The sequence below is a fragment of the Mastomys coucha genome, unplaced genomic scaffold, assembly GCF_008632895.1.
Source record: "Mastomys coucha isolate ucsf_1 unplaced genomic scaffold, UCSF_Mcou_1 pScaffold22, whole genome shotgun sequence".
Classification (NCBI taxonomy): Eukaryota; Metazoa; Chordata; class Mammalia; order Rodentia; family Muridae; genus Mastomys; species Mastomys coucha.
In genome coordinates, this window is record NW_022196905.1 from 78,713,685 (window position 1) to 78,726,063 (window position 12,379).

General features: G+C 37.4%; 1 protein-coding gene across 2 annotated transcripts in view; it reads right to left on the bottom strand.

Annotated features, from left to right (window-relative positions):
- The window catches only part of Gnrhr (gonadotropin releasing hormone receptor), a 16,614-nt gene extending 9,847 nt beyond the window's left edge, over nucleotides 1-6,767 (bottom strand). The window contains exon 1 of one of the 2 annotated variants that reach the window (XM_031341999.1): nucleotides 6,170-6,767. In XM_031341999.1, coding sequence (XP_031197859.1) covers nucleotides 6,170-6,691 — 522 coding nt within the window. In that variant the 5' untranslated portion in view covers nucleotides 6,692-6,767. The remainder of the gene's footprint in view (nucleotides 1-6,169) is intronic. The other variant, XM_031342000.1, reaches the window with a different exon arrangement.
- Nucleotides 6,768-12,379: the final 5,612 nt, after the last annotated feature.

Consider the following 12,379-nt stretch of genomic DNA (forward strand, 5'->3'; position numbering starts at 1 on the left):
CTCTCTCTCTCTCTCTCTCTCTCTCTCTCTCTCTCTCGGTCTCTCTCTTACTTTCTCTCTCCTTCTCTTCTCTCTTTCCTCTCCTTTCTTTCTCTCTACATGACCGAGCTATTTTCTCTTTCCTATAATAAAAGATCTCATTTATGCATTGCCTCCTTTTAACTAACATGTGCCGTATAGCCACAAGCCTCAGCAACAGAGAGCCCCAGGCCTCAGCAGAGACACACAGGCCCCACAGTTCATCTTGGATTTCTTTATTTTGGGAGGTTATAGGGTGGGAGTGGAGAGTGCTTTTTAAACAAGGATTCTGAAAAATGCTTTTTCTTTGTGGAGTAGAAAAACAACCTGTATCTTACAGCATTGATTTTTCAATTTCAGCTCTTTTGTCAAGTAGAAAATAAAGTTTAAATTGATCCACTAGAGGGCAGCAAAGGATTATACCATCATTCCAAACCGGGAAACCCAAAACAAGTCCAGTACTTCTCCAGGTCTACTTCCCCACATTATAAACGGAGTCTTTTGTTATCTCATACATCTTTTCACCTTGACTTTATTTAAGCTGCAGTTGTAAAGTAGAGCAAACAGATTCCTCTCTTATTGTTCCTCTCAGTGTCTATTTTACCACAGCTAAGAACCTGGTTTCCCCTCCTCGCAAGCAACTGAAGATATTTATTTCTTCTTTGAATATGATAATTTGTCCACATCTGGGAATGGGTTAAATGGATAATATGGATTTAATGTTATAACCATAATACAAAATAGACTAGTTAGTTTTAAACCAGAAGTTCAAGGACATATATGGGGATTCAAATATTACCCATAAATTCATTTCTTTTAGCCTTGGTTCGATTTATTTTGTTTTCAGCACTGTGTTCATTCGAGTGATTAATATAGAGATCCACTTCGCTCTCAGTGGTTCCTTTGTCCTTGGATTCTGTGTTCAGTTTCTGTTTATTTTTTTCTCCCTTATCCCTTACTCACTGTCTTATCAGTGTTTGTTTCATTTTGCTATTATCCAGAACATTCTGTTTCTCTCTTTTTGGAAGCAATTGAAGAGATCCATTTGTTCTTAGAATATGATCTTCTATCCTCAGTTTATCAAACCACCTACAGCTCATAGCCTAAATTTCCCTAAATGTGGGTTTAGTTTTTAATTATATGTTCTTCTATCCTCAGTTTATCAACCCCCCTCAGCTCATAGCCTAAATTTCCCTAAATGTGGGTTTAGTTTTTAATTTTTTTTTTAATTTCAGATTCTTCAGCTATATAATAGAACTCATAATAGACTCTTCCTTGTAGTGACGTCATAACAATGAAGTTCTTCCATACAAAGCCCCTGGAATAGTGTTTATGAAGCTAACACTAGCTAGAGCCCAGTCATCATTATTAGAAACATTTGAGGTACACTTTTTCTTTGTACCCATAAGTACATAGTTATACATCAATAAATACAAACTGTATACTTTTCCCTTATACACATTTGTTACTTTGCACTTTCCTTCCTGTGGGCTAGACTTTGCCTACTGTGCTGGAGTGTAGTCTTTAAAAGCTCTGGCTATAAGTGGCCCATGGACGCTTGTGGGCACCATTCACAGATTCCTGGCCCTTATATTAAGTCCAGTGCCAGGCCTTACTGTGTACTTATTGTCCACACAGCGGACACTGAATGACCTTCAAACTCTTACGTTTCCGTCTCTCATGTGCTGAGATTACGGTGTGCCACCATGTCATGTTTGGGTTTCTTCAAACAGAGAAATTAGAATACAGGAAAGTGCCTGGAACAAACTTCATGTTTGTCTAGATACTAACAAAGAGGACTCCAGACATGTGGTGAGACTTCCAGAGGGTCTTCACAGCCAAACTTGATTCCCTAGGTCTCTGGTTCTGAGTGCTAAGTCTTAACCAGAGTACACAGACTATTTTAATCCTGATACTTAATTGGCAATTTGTGGTTTGAAAGGTCAATAAAATTTTGATCTTATCTTGGGGGGAAAAAGGAGAACCAGGAAGTCTGTTTTGAGAATTTGTCTCCTAGAAATGATAGGGTCACTGCACCCATGATACCTTAACAACAGAAATGCATAAAAAAGACCTGAAAAATGATACCAATAGACACATTAACTTGGAAGGGGGAGAGCTCATAGCTCCCACTCTTAAACAAAGAACTACAAGCAAATAAAAACAACAGAGAGAAGGGGAATTAGTCTTTCCAAGGAGTGAGTCTCCTGTTTGTATCTAGTACCAAGTAAGTGCTCATCCCTGAAATCAGACATGTGCAGACATACACAGACACACACAGACACACACACACACACACACTCATACACACACACAGATACACACAGCACTAAATGCACTAAGAAGTTGTATTTCTTTATATATTCATTTCTATATCATATGAGCAAAGGTTTCTATGCACGACAGTATAATTTAATTTTTATGCTTTTCTCTTAACTATGTCTAATACTAATTGGATTCCTAGATATAGATAGGTAAATAACCCTCTGAACAAATGGAGTAGTGTAATTTATACCTTGCCTATAGAATTAACTACATTATATTAAAATTTCTACTTATTAGACATACCCTGGGCATCTCATATAATACTCATGGGCTTAATTTCTTCATGTGAAAAATAAAAATAGTATACATAATTTATGTTGTTGAAAACATTCGTGAAGTATTGTATATAAAGGCATTTAGCACAATTCTGACACATTTTTGTCTTCAGCTATTATTTAACATCGTGTTATTATTGCTACTACTGAGTCTAGCATGCTTCTATTGTGGTGCCTCAAACAATGTTTGGTCTATTGCTCACGGGAGGTAAGTATTTATTGAATTAAAGTGCTTGTCAAGTTCAGAAGTGCATTTTACTTAGTAAATTAGCTCATGTGTCAAGGCAAGTCTCTGCGTATCGTCAAACCACATACTTCCTAGCTCCAAAAACTAAGGAATGTCCCATGTTTCTTGCCTACAGGCCTGTGTCAACTACAGTATTTAAAAGCTCTTTTGGTAATAACTCTGCATGAACAAGATAAGCCAGGAGCATGAACTCTTCCTGTAAATTCTTTGCAACTCTGTACTCTTGTGGTCTTAGATGACTCTCATTAAGGAATGTGACTTTTAATGATGTACAGCCACACCTAAATTAGGAAATGTATGGTCATAAATAAGAGCTCCTCCTGATGTGTGTCTGCTGATCTATCTGTCTCCCTCCGCTCCTTTTCCTTCCTTCTTCCCCTTCTAACTTATTTTCAGAAATGCTAAGTTTTGGCTTGAGTTATCCTATTCTGGCCCAAAGAGCTTCCAGTGTGTAGTGTAGCTTTGTGATCCGGGTCACCTTGAGAAAGTTGACTACTTAGTATGAGTTCAAGCTAAGTTTTTGAAAAATGTGAGTAATTTTTTCTATGTAATCATAGCCTTTAACTCTTTCCTAAAGGAAAAAAAAATCATCTTCATTTTCCAGTTTTTTTTTTCTTGCTAGCTTCAAATACCTTCTTATGAAGAAAAAAATAAGAGACAGAAATGAATATTAACTTAATCATTAAAGAGTTATAGCGGGTTGTTTTACATATGCTATAACATTCTTAACATGACTTGTGCATTTACATATCTGTCTGTTTGGAGCCATCCAGCCACGGTAGCCTTGTGTTTTCTATCCTGCTGCTGCCACCTCCTAGATTCTGGTAGTAAAGGGATATAGTGCCACACCAAGCTTAAGTGACGTTCTCAAAGGTACACACTGAAAAAGTATGGTTAGCAGATACACAGCTCTGAGTCTGATCCCCATCATGACAAAACCTGGATTCGATGTTACACGCAGGAAACAAAGGCAGGGGATCACAAGTTCAAGGGTATCTTCTGCTACCTAGCTAATCTGAGGCCATCCTGGGCTATACAAGACAACAGGTGAGGGTTTTCAGGACCTGCTAGCCGAGTGCTTGATTCCTCTGATATCATCCTACCTTCCTTTAACCTTGACATTTGCTAGATGACTCAATGTTATTTTTTTTTTGTCTCTTTCTACTCTGAACCTATATGTATTTTGTTAAAATATTTTGTTTTAAAAAGTCACTTTAGATTGAAGTTATAATTATTCTAATTCCCCATCTAATTTTTATAAAATATGATGCATCAATTATTAAAATATCATATTGTGTCATATAGATATGCACAATTATTATTTGACAATGAAAACAAATTTTAAATGCTACATTTATTTATTACACTGAACCCATGAAAGCTATCAGGCTTTCTGCCCTCTATAATTAAAGTTATTTTTCCTTCATTTATAGACCCAACTAATTTTAAAAATTAATTAATTACATTTCATTCACCAGCACTGAGGATTGGATTTATCTATATTTATTTAGCTATGCCACAGAGCTATACTTGGATCTGAATAATTGTTTCCGTATAACCTAGGCTGGCCTTAAACTTTTGATTGTCCTGTCTCTGATTTCCAAGGGTGGGATAAGAAGTATATATCCCCACACCTAGCATTATTTTTACATCAATAGCATAAAATAATAAAAATTGTACATACTATTAATTTTTAAATTTGTATTCTACTAAGTACCTTATTAGATACTATAAATATTTATTTAATTTAGTACAAGCACATACACTTCTACATGGCAGACACAATCACTGTTTTATGACAAGTACATAGTACATTCTTAGCTCAAAAAAAAAGGAGAAACTACCAACACAGTTTTTCACTGATCATAGCTTTCAACCTCTCTTTACAACCAAACAAGGTTACTGTGCAAAGCAGCCATAGCCTTTAGTCTTCCGGGAAAAATATGTAAGGGCCTTCATTTAGTTTCCATCCTTCTAAACCTCTCATAATCATTTCATATTAAATGTATTACTTCTTGGTCCTCGTATACTTGTATATTTTTTAGGTTTTTCATATTTAGCTGTATTAGTTTTACATGCATTTTTCTTCAAAAAAATGACATCCCACCCCCACCCCAGTTTGTATTTCATTTTCTTTGAGAAAACTAACCAACTAACCAATATGCGTTGCTTTTACTTTAAGGGGAAAACAAACAAAAAAATCGGAAAATACAGATAATAACCTCATTTCAAGGGACATGTCTGTGAAACCCACTCTTAGTTGTCCATTAAGAGTCATTATGCTTGTCACCAGGGAAAGAAAAGGATTTCAGTTGTCCCCATTTCGTCTGCCATCTGACATATATTCATTAGATACCCATCCTCTCAGTCCAGTGAGGAAACATTGACTTGGCTCCTTACAATACTTAGTGAGTTCTGCATAGTAAGTTTGCTTGTTAGACACATGGACAGTTTAGAATGTTTAGACAGATTTCCACTATTTCTTTCAGGCAAGCCTTTGCTGGATTTTAGAGAACGCTTACTTGTTCTGACATCTTATACTCTGGATCTCCACACAGAGCATTGTAAACCATAAAGACAACTTATCCATCTGTCAATGACGGGCTCTTTACTAGTTGCAAGAATGGTCATGTTTCCTTCAGTGATCTAATTTTTCAAAAAGTCAGATTCCGCAGGGCGGTTAGCCAAGAGCAAACATAATAATCAAGGTAGTTCTTCCTTGGTTGCAGTGACAGAGATCTTAGTTGGCACCTAATAAATCTCAAGTAAGAAAACTTTAAATATTTTACATCTATGTAAGTGTCCTAGCTCTTAAGCATTCTCTCCATTAACCACTAAATCCATTTCAACCAGAGCAAATGGAACCATGGGAGAGGCGGAGCACAAGGGGACCAGGCCTGTAGTCTCTCTTAGGGGAGGCTGGAGCTGGAGGCTTTTAGTTTGACCACAGTATTTGGGAACATAACAAAACACCATTTCAAGTCTTCCTAAGAGGAAGAACGAGAAAGAAGGAGCGGAAGAGGGTATAGTCGGTTGTGAGAAGACATTTTAAAACAGACAACACTTTAATACATGATTCACTTAATCAACATGAAAGCAGGTAGAGTAGACATTTACCCCATTTTATAAATGAAAGTCAGAGAGATTAAGAAGTTTGCCCAAGGAAACAAAGTAGACAGGGTGAAAGTCTTACTCCCTGACTTTTAGAGACCCAGTTCTTAAAGGCCATACAGTAGGTGCTGCCTGGACTCTAGCTTAGATAGGAAATCACCATGTTCACACACGTTCAGGAGTAATGGTTTACCTGTGGTCCAGCAAAGACAATGCTGAGAATCCAGGCTAGGCTGATCATAGACTGTTCAAGCTTGCTGTTGCTTTGTACAGCAAGGGGTCGAGTGATGGCCAGGGAGCGGTCCAAGCTAATCACCACCATCATGAAGGCTGGGGCATACATAGAGAAGAGCTTCAGATAGCTGAGAACTTTGCAAAGGAACTCCCCAGCATACCACTGAACAGTAATATTCCACATCCCATCCAGTGGCATGACCATCAGAGTCTCCAGCAGGTTGGCTAAGGTCAAATGCTTTAAAAGCACCTTCATCCTTGAGAGCTTTTTTCCTTTCTTCCTTTTCTGAGTCCACTTCTGCAGCTTCAACAAGAAAGAAGTATTGAAAACAGTAGAGAGTAGGAAAAGGAAGAAAGTCACCGTCACTCGGATCTTTCCAGATACGGTTAGAGTCGGGAGCTTGCCCTGTATCAGGGGGATGCTGTTGTTGACGGCTGAGCAGTGATTCGGGTCCTGCTCAAGAGATGCATTGTTAGCCATGCTTCTCCAAGGACTGGCTTCAAGTGTCGAGTCTCTGTTCCTTCCGATGTTTTATTGTAACTGAACACGGAGAGCTGTTGATTTCTACCTTCTTTAGATGGAAACGTCACAGGTTTACATTCATGCCTAATTTGTTTTTCCCAAGACTCTCTGGACTTAATGTGAAAGATCAAGGTAAACTTGTTTTTCAGTTTATAATCTAAAAGAGTGCTAACAGAAGATGCCAAGCACTTCTGAAGGCCAAGTGTAACCGTACCCCTCAGCAGATGGCCCGTTTTTTCATGGCGTTTTATCGTAGGCGAGGAAGGACACTTGGAGTCTAATTCTGATGTTAAAAGTGACTCATAATATTATCCAATTAACTTCAATGAATATGTTTTCTAAAAACTGTTGTGACTAGGCAGATGCAAAATGAAATACAGAAGGGTAATTTAAAAATTCTGATCCAATTAAAAATCTGTTGTTTGAAGACCATACTTCTCAAAACAATTGCTTTTCAAATGTACATTGCTGAGTAGTCACATGATGGGCATTTATGTTAATTTAAAGCTGTCCTAGACAATTTGTAAAGCCAGTACTTTAACTGCTATAAGCAGCCTGTTCTAATACAAGTTAATCTAGATTCAAGTTTATTGATAAGTTTTAATTATCAGACTATCCATGCTGAAATTACATTATTTTTGTTATTGCCTTGATTTTATAATTGTTGTTGTTTAAATATATAATTGATTTTACTTGTTATTATACCAAATTGACAGGGAAACTAGATACTGGAGCAAAACTACATACTTGCATAATTCCTGGAACTGAATTAATTATATAATATGCTAATTTATAACCATATATGTGTTATATAATCACCCCACATTGAGGCTACTTAGAATATTTCTTTGTGTTACATGATGATAGTATTTAGGCATGCAAATATTGGAATTTAGTCGCAGTTTGTTGTTATTAGATTACCAATTACTTTGTTTCCATCACACCCACCCAAAGCAGGGACACTATTAGGATAAAGGCAGCCATTTTGGTTTGGATGGTGTATTTTTTGTTGATTTTTTCTTTTTTATACTATATGATATTAATTTATTCAGTAGTGACTTACTGAGTCTCTACTACACAGACTGTCTTAGCCTTTGTCGGTAATAAAGCAATTTTGTGAATTTTTACAGTTTTACTGTATGAAGAAATCAAGGTAAGTTTAAAATACACTGTTGGGTACAGTGGAACGGCCATTACAGCAAGGTAGGGGGAGCTTTTCAATAGGCCTAAGGTGCTATCTGATGACCGTCTTTGCCATCTAGTTAGTGGCAGCTAGTTGCCTGCTAAGTTACTAGACTTCAAAAGGTTTTATCTATTAGCTATAATATGCTAGGTCTAATATATATGTATATGTATATATATTTATATATATATGTAAAAAACATGAACACGGAATGGATTCTCTGGGGTAAAGCTCAATATAAGGTAATTAGAGTCAGGACCTGCAACATTTCCATTTCATGGTCACTGAGGTGCTAGCCAGTCAATTGGGCTTTGTAGACACTTTGTAGACATTCTTTTCAGGAATTTTTGTTCATGTGAGAAATATGATCCTTTAAAAAACTCTATCTTTAGAAAGCTAATCTATCTTACCTGTGAAGCACAGATGCAGTAGAAACACGTAGTTGGTTCTCGCTGGTTGTCACAGTTATGTCCTATAAACTTCTGGAAACAGTGAATTAGTGAATATCAACTATTCCTATTAGTGATATCAACTATTAGTGAATATCACTATTAGTGAATATCAACTTTATTCCTATTAAAACAAAGAATAAGGTCCAGTGGGCCGAAACAGCCCCTGCATTAAGCAAGGCCACTTGCCAAAGCTCCATAAAAGCAGCCAGTCGTATCAGAACAGGAGCCTGCTCTTCTTCATAAAGGTTTCCATGACAAACAACAGGCAGTTAAAACTGTCCTGTTGCAGCTGCAGGGCTCACCTTACACGTAACTTTAGCACTTTCCATACTTACTTTAGGAAACAAGCCACCATGAATTTCTTGGGCTTTCAACTTCATGAGAATGTTCCTCACTATATTAAACAACAAAATAACACAACAAAACAGCAAACGGTCCTTAGACAAGAAATTCAGAATTTAGCCAATTTTCTGTAGCTCCACCACATAGACTAAATCTCACTTTCACACTTTCTGGAGCAATCTGTCGTGTACAGACTGATGAATTTTTGTGAATGAGAATTCCTGGAAAGAGTTGCATATGCACTGACAAATAGAGTAAAAGTAAAGTTCTGTGGAGAGGTTGGAATGTTGCAAGTTAAGAGGTTATCGTGGGCTAACCTTGGCACTTCCCAACCCCCTGAACAATCAGTTATTCCTTACGTACCTCTCTATTAAAACTAATATCATATGACTTATAGTCTTTTAAAATATATTTGACTTTTAAATATATGACTTTTAAAATATGTTTCTTGGGATTCAGACCTGGGACAAACCACTGAGGTACGTATTTTACACACCAAAGCAAATCTGGTCTCCAGCTTCTCCCATCATCTCTAAGTCCCTACCTGTTACAGGGCATACTCTACCTTCTATCTAAAATTTCCAGCCCAGGGGCAGGGCTTCTTCTGCCCCTGAAGCTCTCTCCTTTATAATCCACAACTTTGTAATCTCTCTCTCTCTCTCTCTCTCTCTCTCTCTCTCTGCATTTTCTTTCTCCTCCTCTCTGCCTTCCTCCCCATGGTAACTTCCCTGGTCTCATTCCCTGGGACCACTGAATCCTCAGAGTGGCTTCCAATAAACCTACCTTTATATATTTTAGTTTGGCTGGAATTTACTCATTTCACCGATGGAGAATAGCTTATCAATATTAACAACACCGTAGGTTCCACAACCAAAACCACTGAGAATTACGCCAGAGGCCTATGGAAGATCTTCCCTATCTCATTGTAGCCACCTCTGTGATGTAGCCACTGATGTACTTAAGTTCTGCCTTAGTTTATAAATTACTTTGTTCTATAAAACATCATGAAATTGCTTAGCTGTTGGAACATGGAATTTGGGGTTACCTAAACCCGTGCTCCTGGGCCATGGCCATTCCAAATGGCTCTGGATCGAACTCTCTCTTCTTTTCCTGTGCCCTTTTTTTCTTTTCTTTCCCTCTTTTCTTTTTTGGTTTTGCAAGGGCAATTTCCTTCTTTTCCTGGGTGGGTTTTCTCCATAAAATGCCTCAGGGCTCTATTGAGGTAGACACACTAAGTAGCAGGCAGAGCAGCACCATTCTTGGGAATCATTTTAAATAGAGAAGCCACCAACAAAAAGTTCAAAACACTGAAGAGCTTGACACAGAACATACCCCCAAAGTGCTGCTCATCTACACTGTGACAAGCAAAATGGATGCTGATCTCTGCACTGTTCATTTTCAGCTTGGAAACTGTGTCAGGAACTGCAGTCTTTGGTCATTCTGTATGTTTACATGTAATGATGATGAAAGAAAATTCCACTAAATCTCTCAAGGTTAATTACATTGCAAAGTACTCATAACAGTAAAAAGAAAATTTGCTCTGCATTTCGTAATAGTTTAAAAGAACCTTCAGACATTGAGATTTTAACAAGAAAGTAAAATGTTTACATAGAATATCAATAAACTATTTGTGACCATAAGTGTACTTACTATCACAGCTATAGTAGGTTCTTTGTAAGAATACACTCCTAATTGTGATACTTTTTTTCTTTAGCTTATTTTTCTTTAGATCTTAGAATACACTAGATCAGTTAATCTGATCAAGACTGTATGCATGAAGCAACCCCCCCCCCAAAAAAAACAAAAAACCAAAACCAAAACAAACAAACAAAAAACAAAAAGAAGAACAGCAAGATAATCACTGGGTTAGATCTGTGAACCTCTAAAGCTAGGACATGTAGGCCAGCAACCAAAACCACACCAAAATCAAACCAAAGCAACACAACCAAAGGAAAAACATCCATGTTAAAATAGATCTTGTTACACAGAAATACATTTTGCTCATTTTTTTGTTTGCTAGTTTTTTTTTTTTTTCAGCACTGGCAATTGGTAAACGATTACAGAAATTCTTCAGCTCAGCAGATACTTTGTATCTGTAAAACCTTTTGAGTTAGGAAGAAAAATAAACTTATGGTTGATTTTAATCCAATTTTGGGGGTTTCATACTCAGAAGCCTTTAGGAATGCCGAATTTTTCATGACCCTTGCAATCAGTTATAAGAGGGGCTCTATTGTCTGTAGTTGAAGATGCTGTATTCTAAATCATTTGACATGGCCATGAACATGGTTAGCCTAATTGAAGGGTAGATGGTTTGACGCAGTGGAGGATTTAAGTTGTATACGTCAACCACATGAGTTTGGACTTGCTGGCTAAATTTGTTGATAAAAATAACTCATTTTAAGGGAATACTTAATGTCTATTGAGTACTTATTAAATATCAAGCACTTTTCTAAACATTGTTTGTGTTAATACATTTAATCTTTTAAAAAAAAGATTTATTTATTTATTTCATGTATGTGAGTACAGTGTCGCTGTCTTCAGACACACAAAAAGATGGCATCAAATACCATTACAGATAGTTGTGAGCCACCATGTGGTTGCTGGGAATTGAACTCAGGACCTCTGAAAGAGCAGTCAGTGCTCTTAACTGCTGAGTCATCTCTCCAGCCCACATTTAATCTTTATAATAACAGTAGAGAATATTTTATTTTATGATCAGAAGAGGGAAAATATAGAGAACAGGTTGCATGTCTAACCCATATTTTTATTAAAATTACATCCCACACAGTTTGTATCTGGTGCTCTTATCTTTAACTATTTTGCAATACTATTTTCTGGGTAGCAGTTGAGGATAGAAGGGAAAACTATGAGCTATAAGTTATTGCTGGATGAAGAGCAATGTGTTAGGTAGGCCATTTTGATTTCAGGGAAGAGAGACTCTTTTTCTTCCATATATTATTTATTCAATATATTCGCTATATATGTTGTTATTCTTCTCTCATACAATACCTCTAGACCACAGCTTCCCCTTCCTCTATTTCTCCAAGCTTCTCCACCAGATCCACTTATCCTCCATTCAGAAAAGTACAGGCCTCCCAGGAATATCATCTGAACATGGCATATTAAAATGCAATAAGGCTAGGCACATACCCTAATAAATCCAGTAGGAGCAATGGGGCCCCAAAAGCAGACAAAAGAGTCACAGACACCCTACTCTCACTGTTAGGATGCACAAACCTGCACTCACACACACACACACACACACACACACACACACACACACACACAAGCTAAAGAACCGTAATATGCAGAGAACCTAGTGCAGACCCATTCAGGCTCTGTGACTGTGATTGAGGAGGCTTCAGTCTCTGTGAGCCCCTCTGTAAGCTCTGCTTCGTTGATTCTGTGGGCCATATACTCCTGGTGATCTTGACCCCAGTGGCTCTTATAATCATTTCTCCCTCTCTTCCTCTGGGATTCCCCAAGTTTTGCCTAATAATTTTCTGTGGGTCTTCACACTCTTTCACATTAGCTGCTGCAGGAAGCCTCTGTGATGACCACTAGGCTAGGCCCTGATCTATGTATTATTAGGAATCATTTCACTGACTTTCCTTCCTTCCTCCTCCCTCCCTCCCTCTTTTCCTTTCTTTCTTTTTTCTTTCTTTCTTT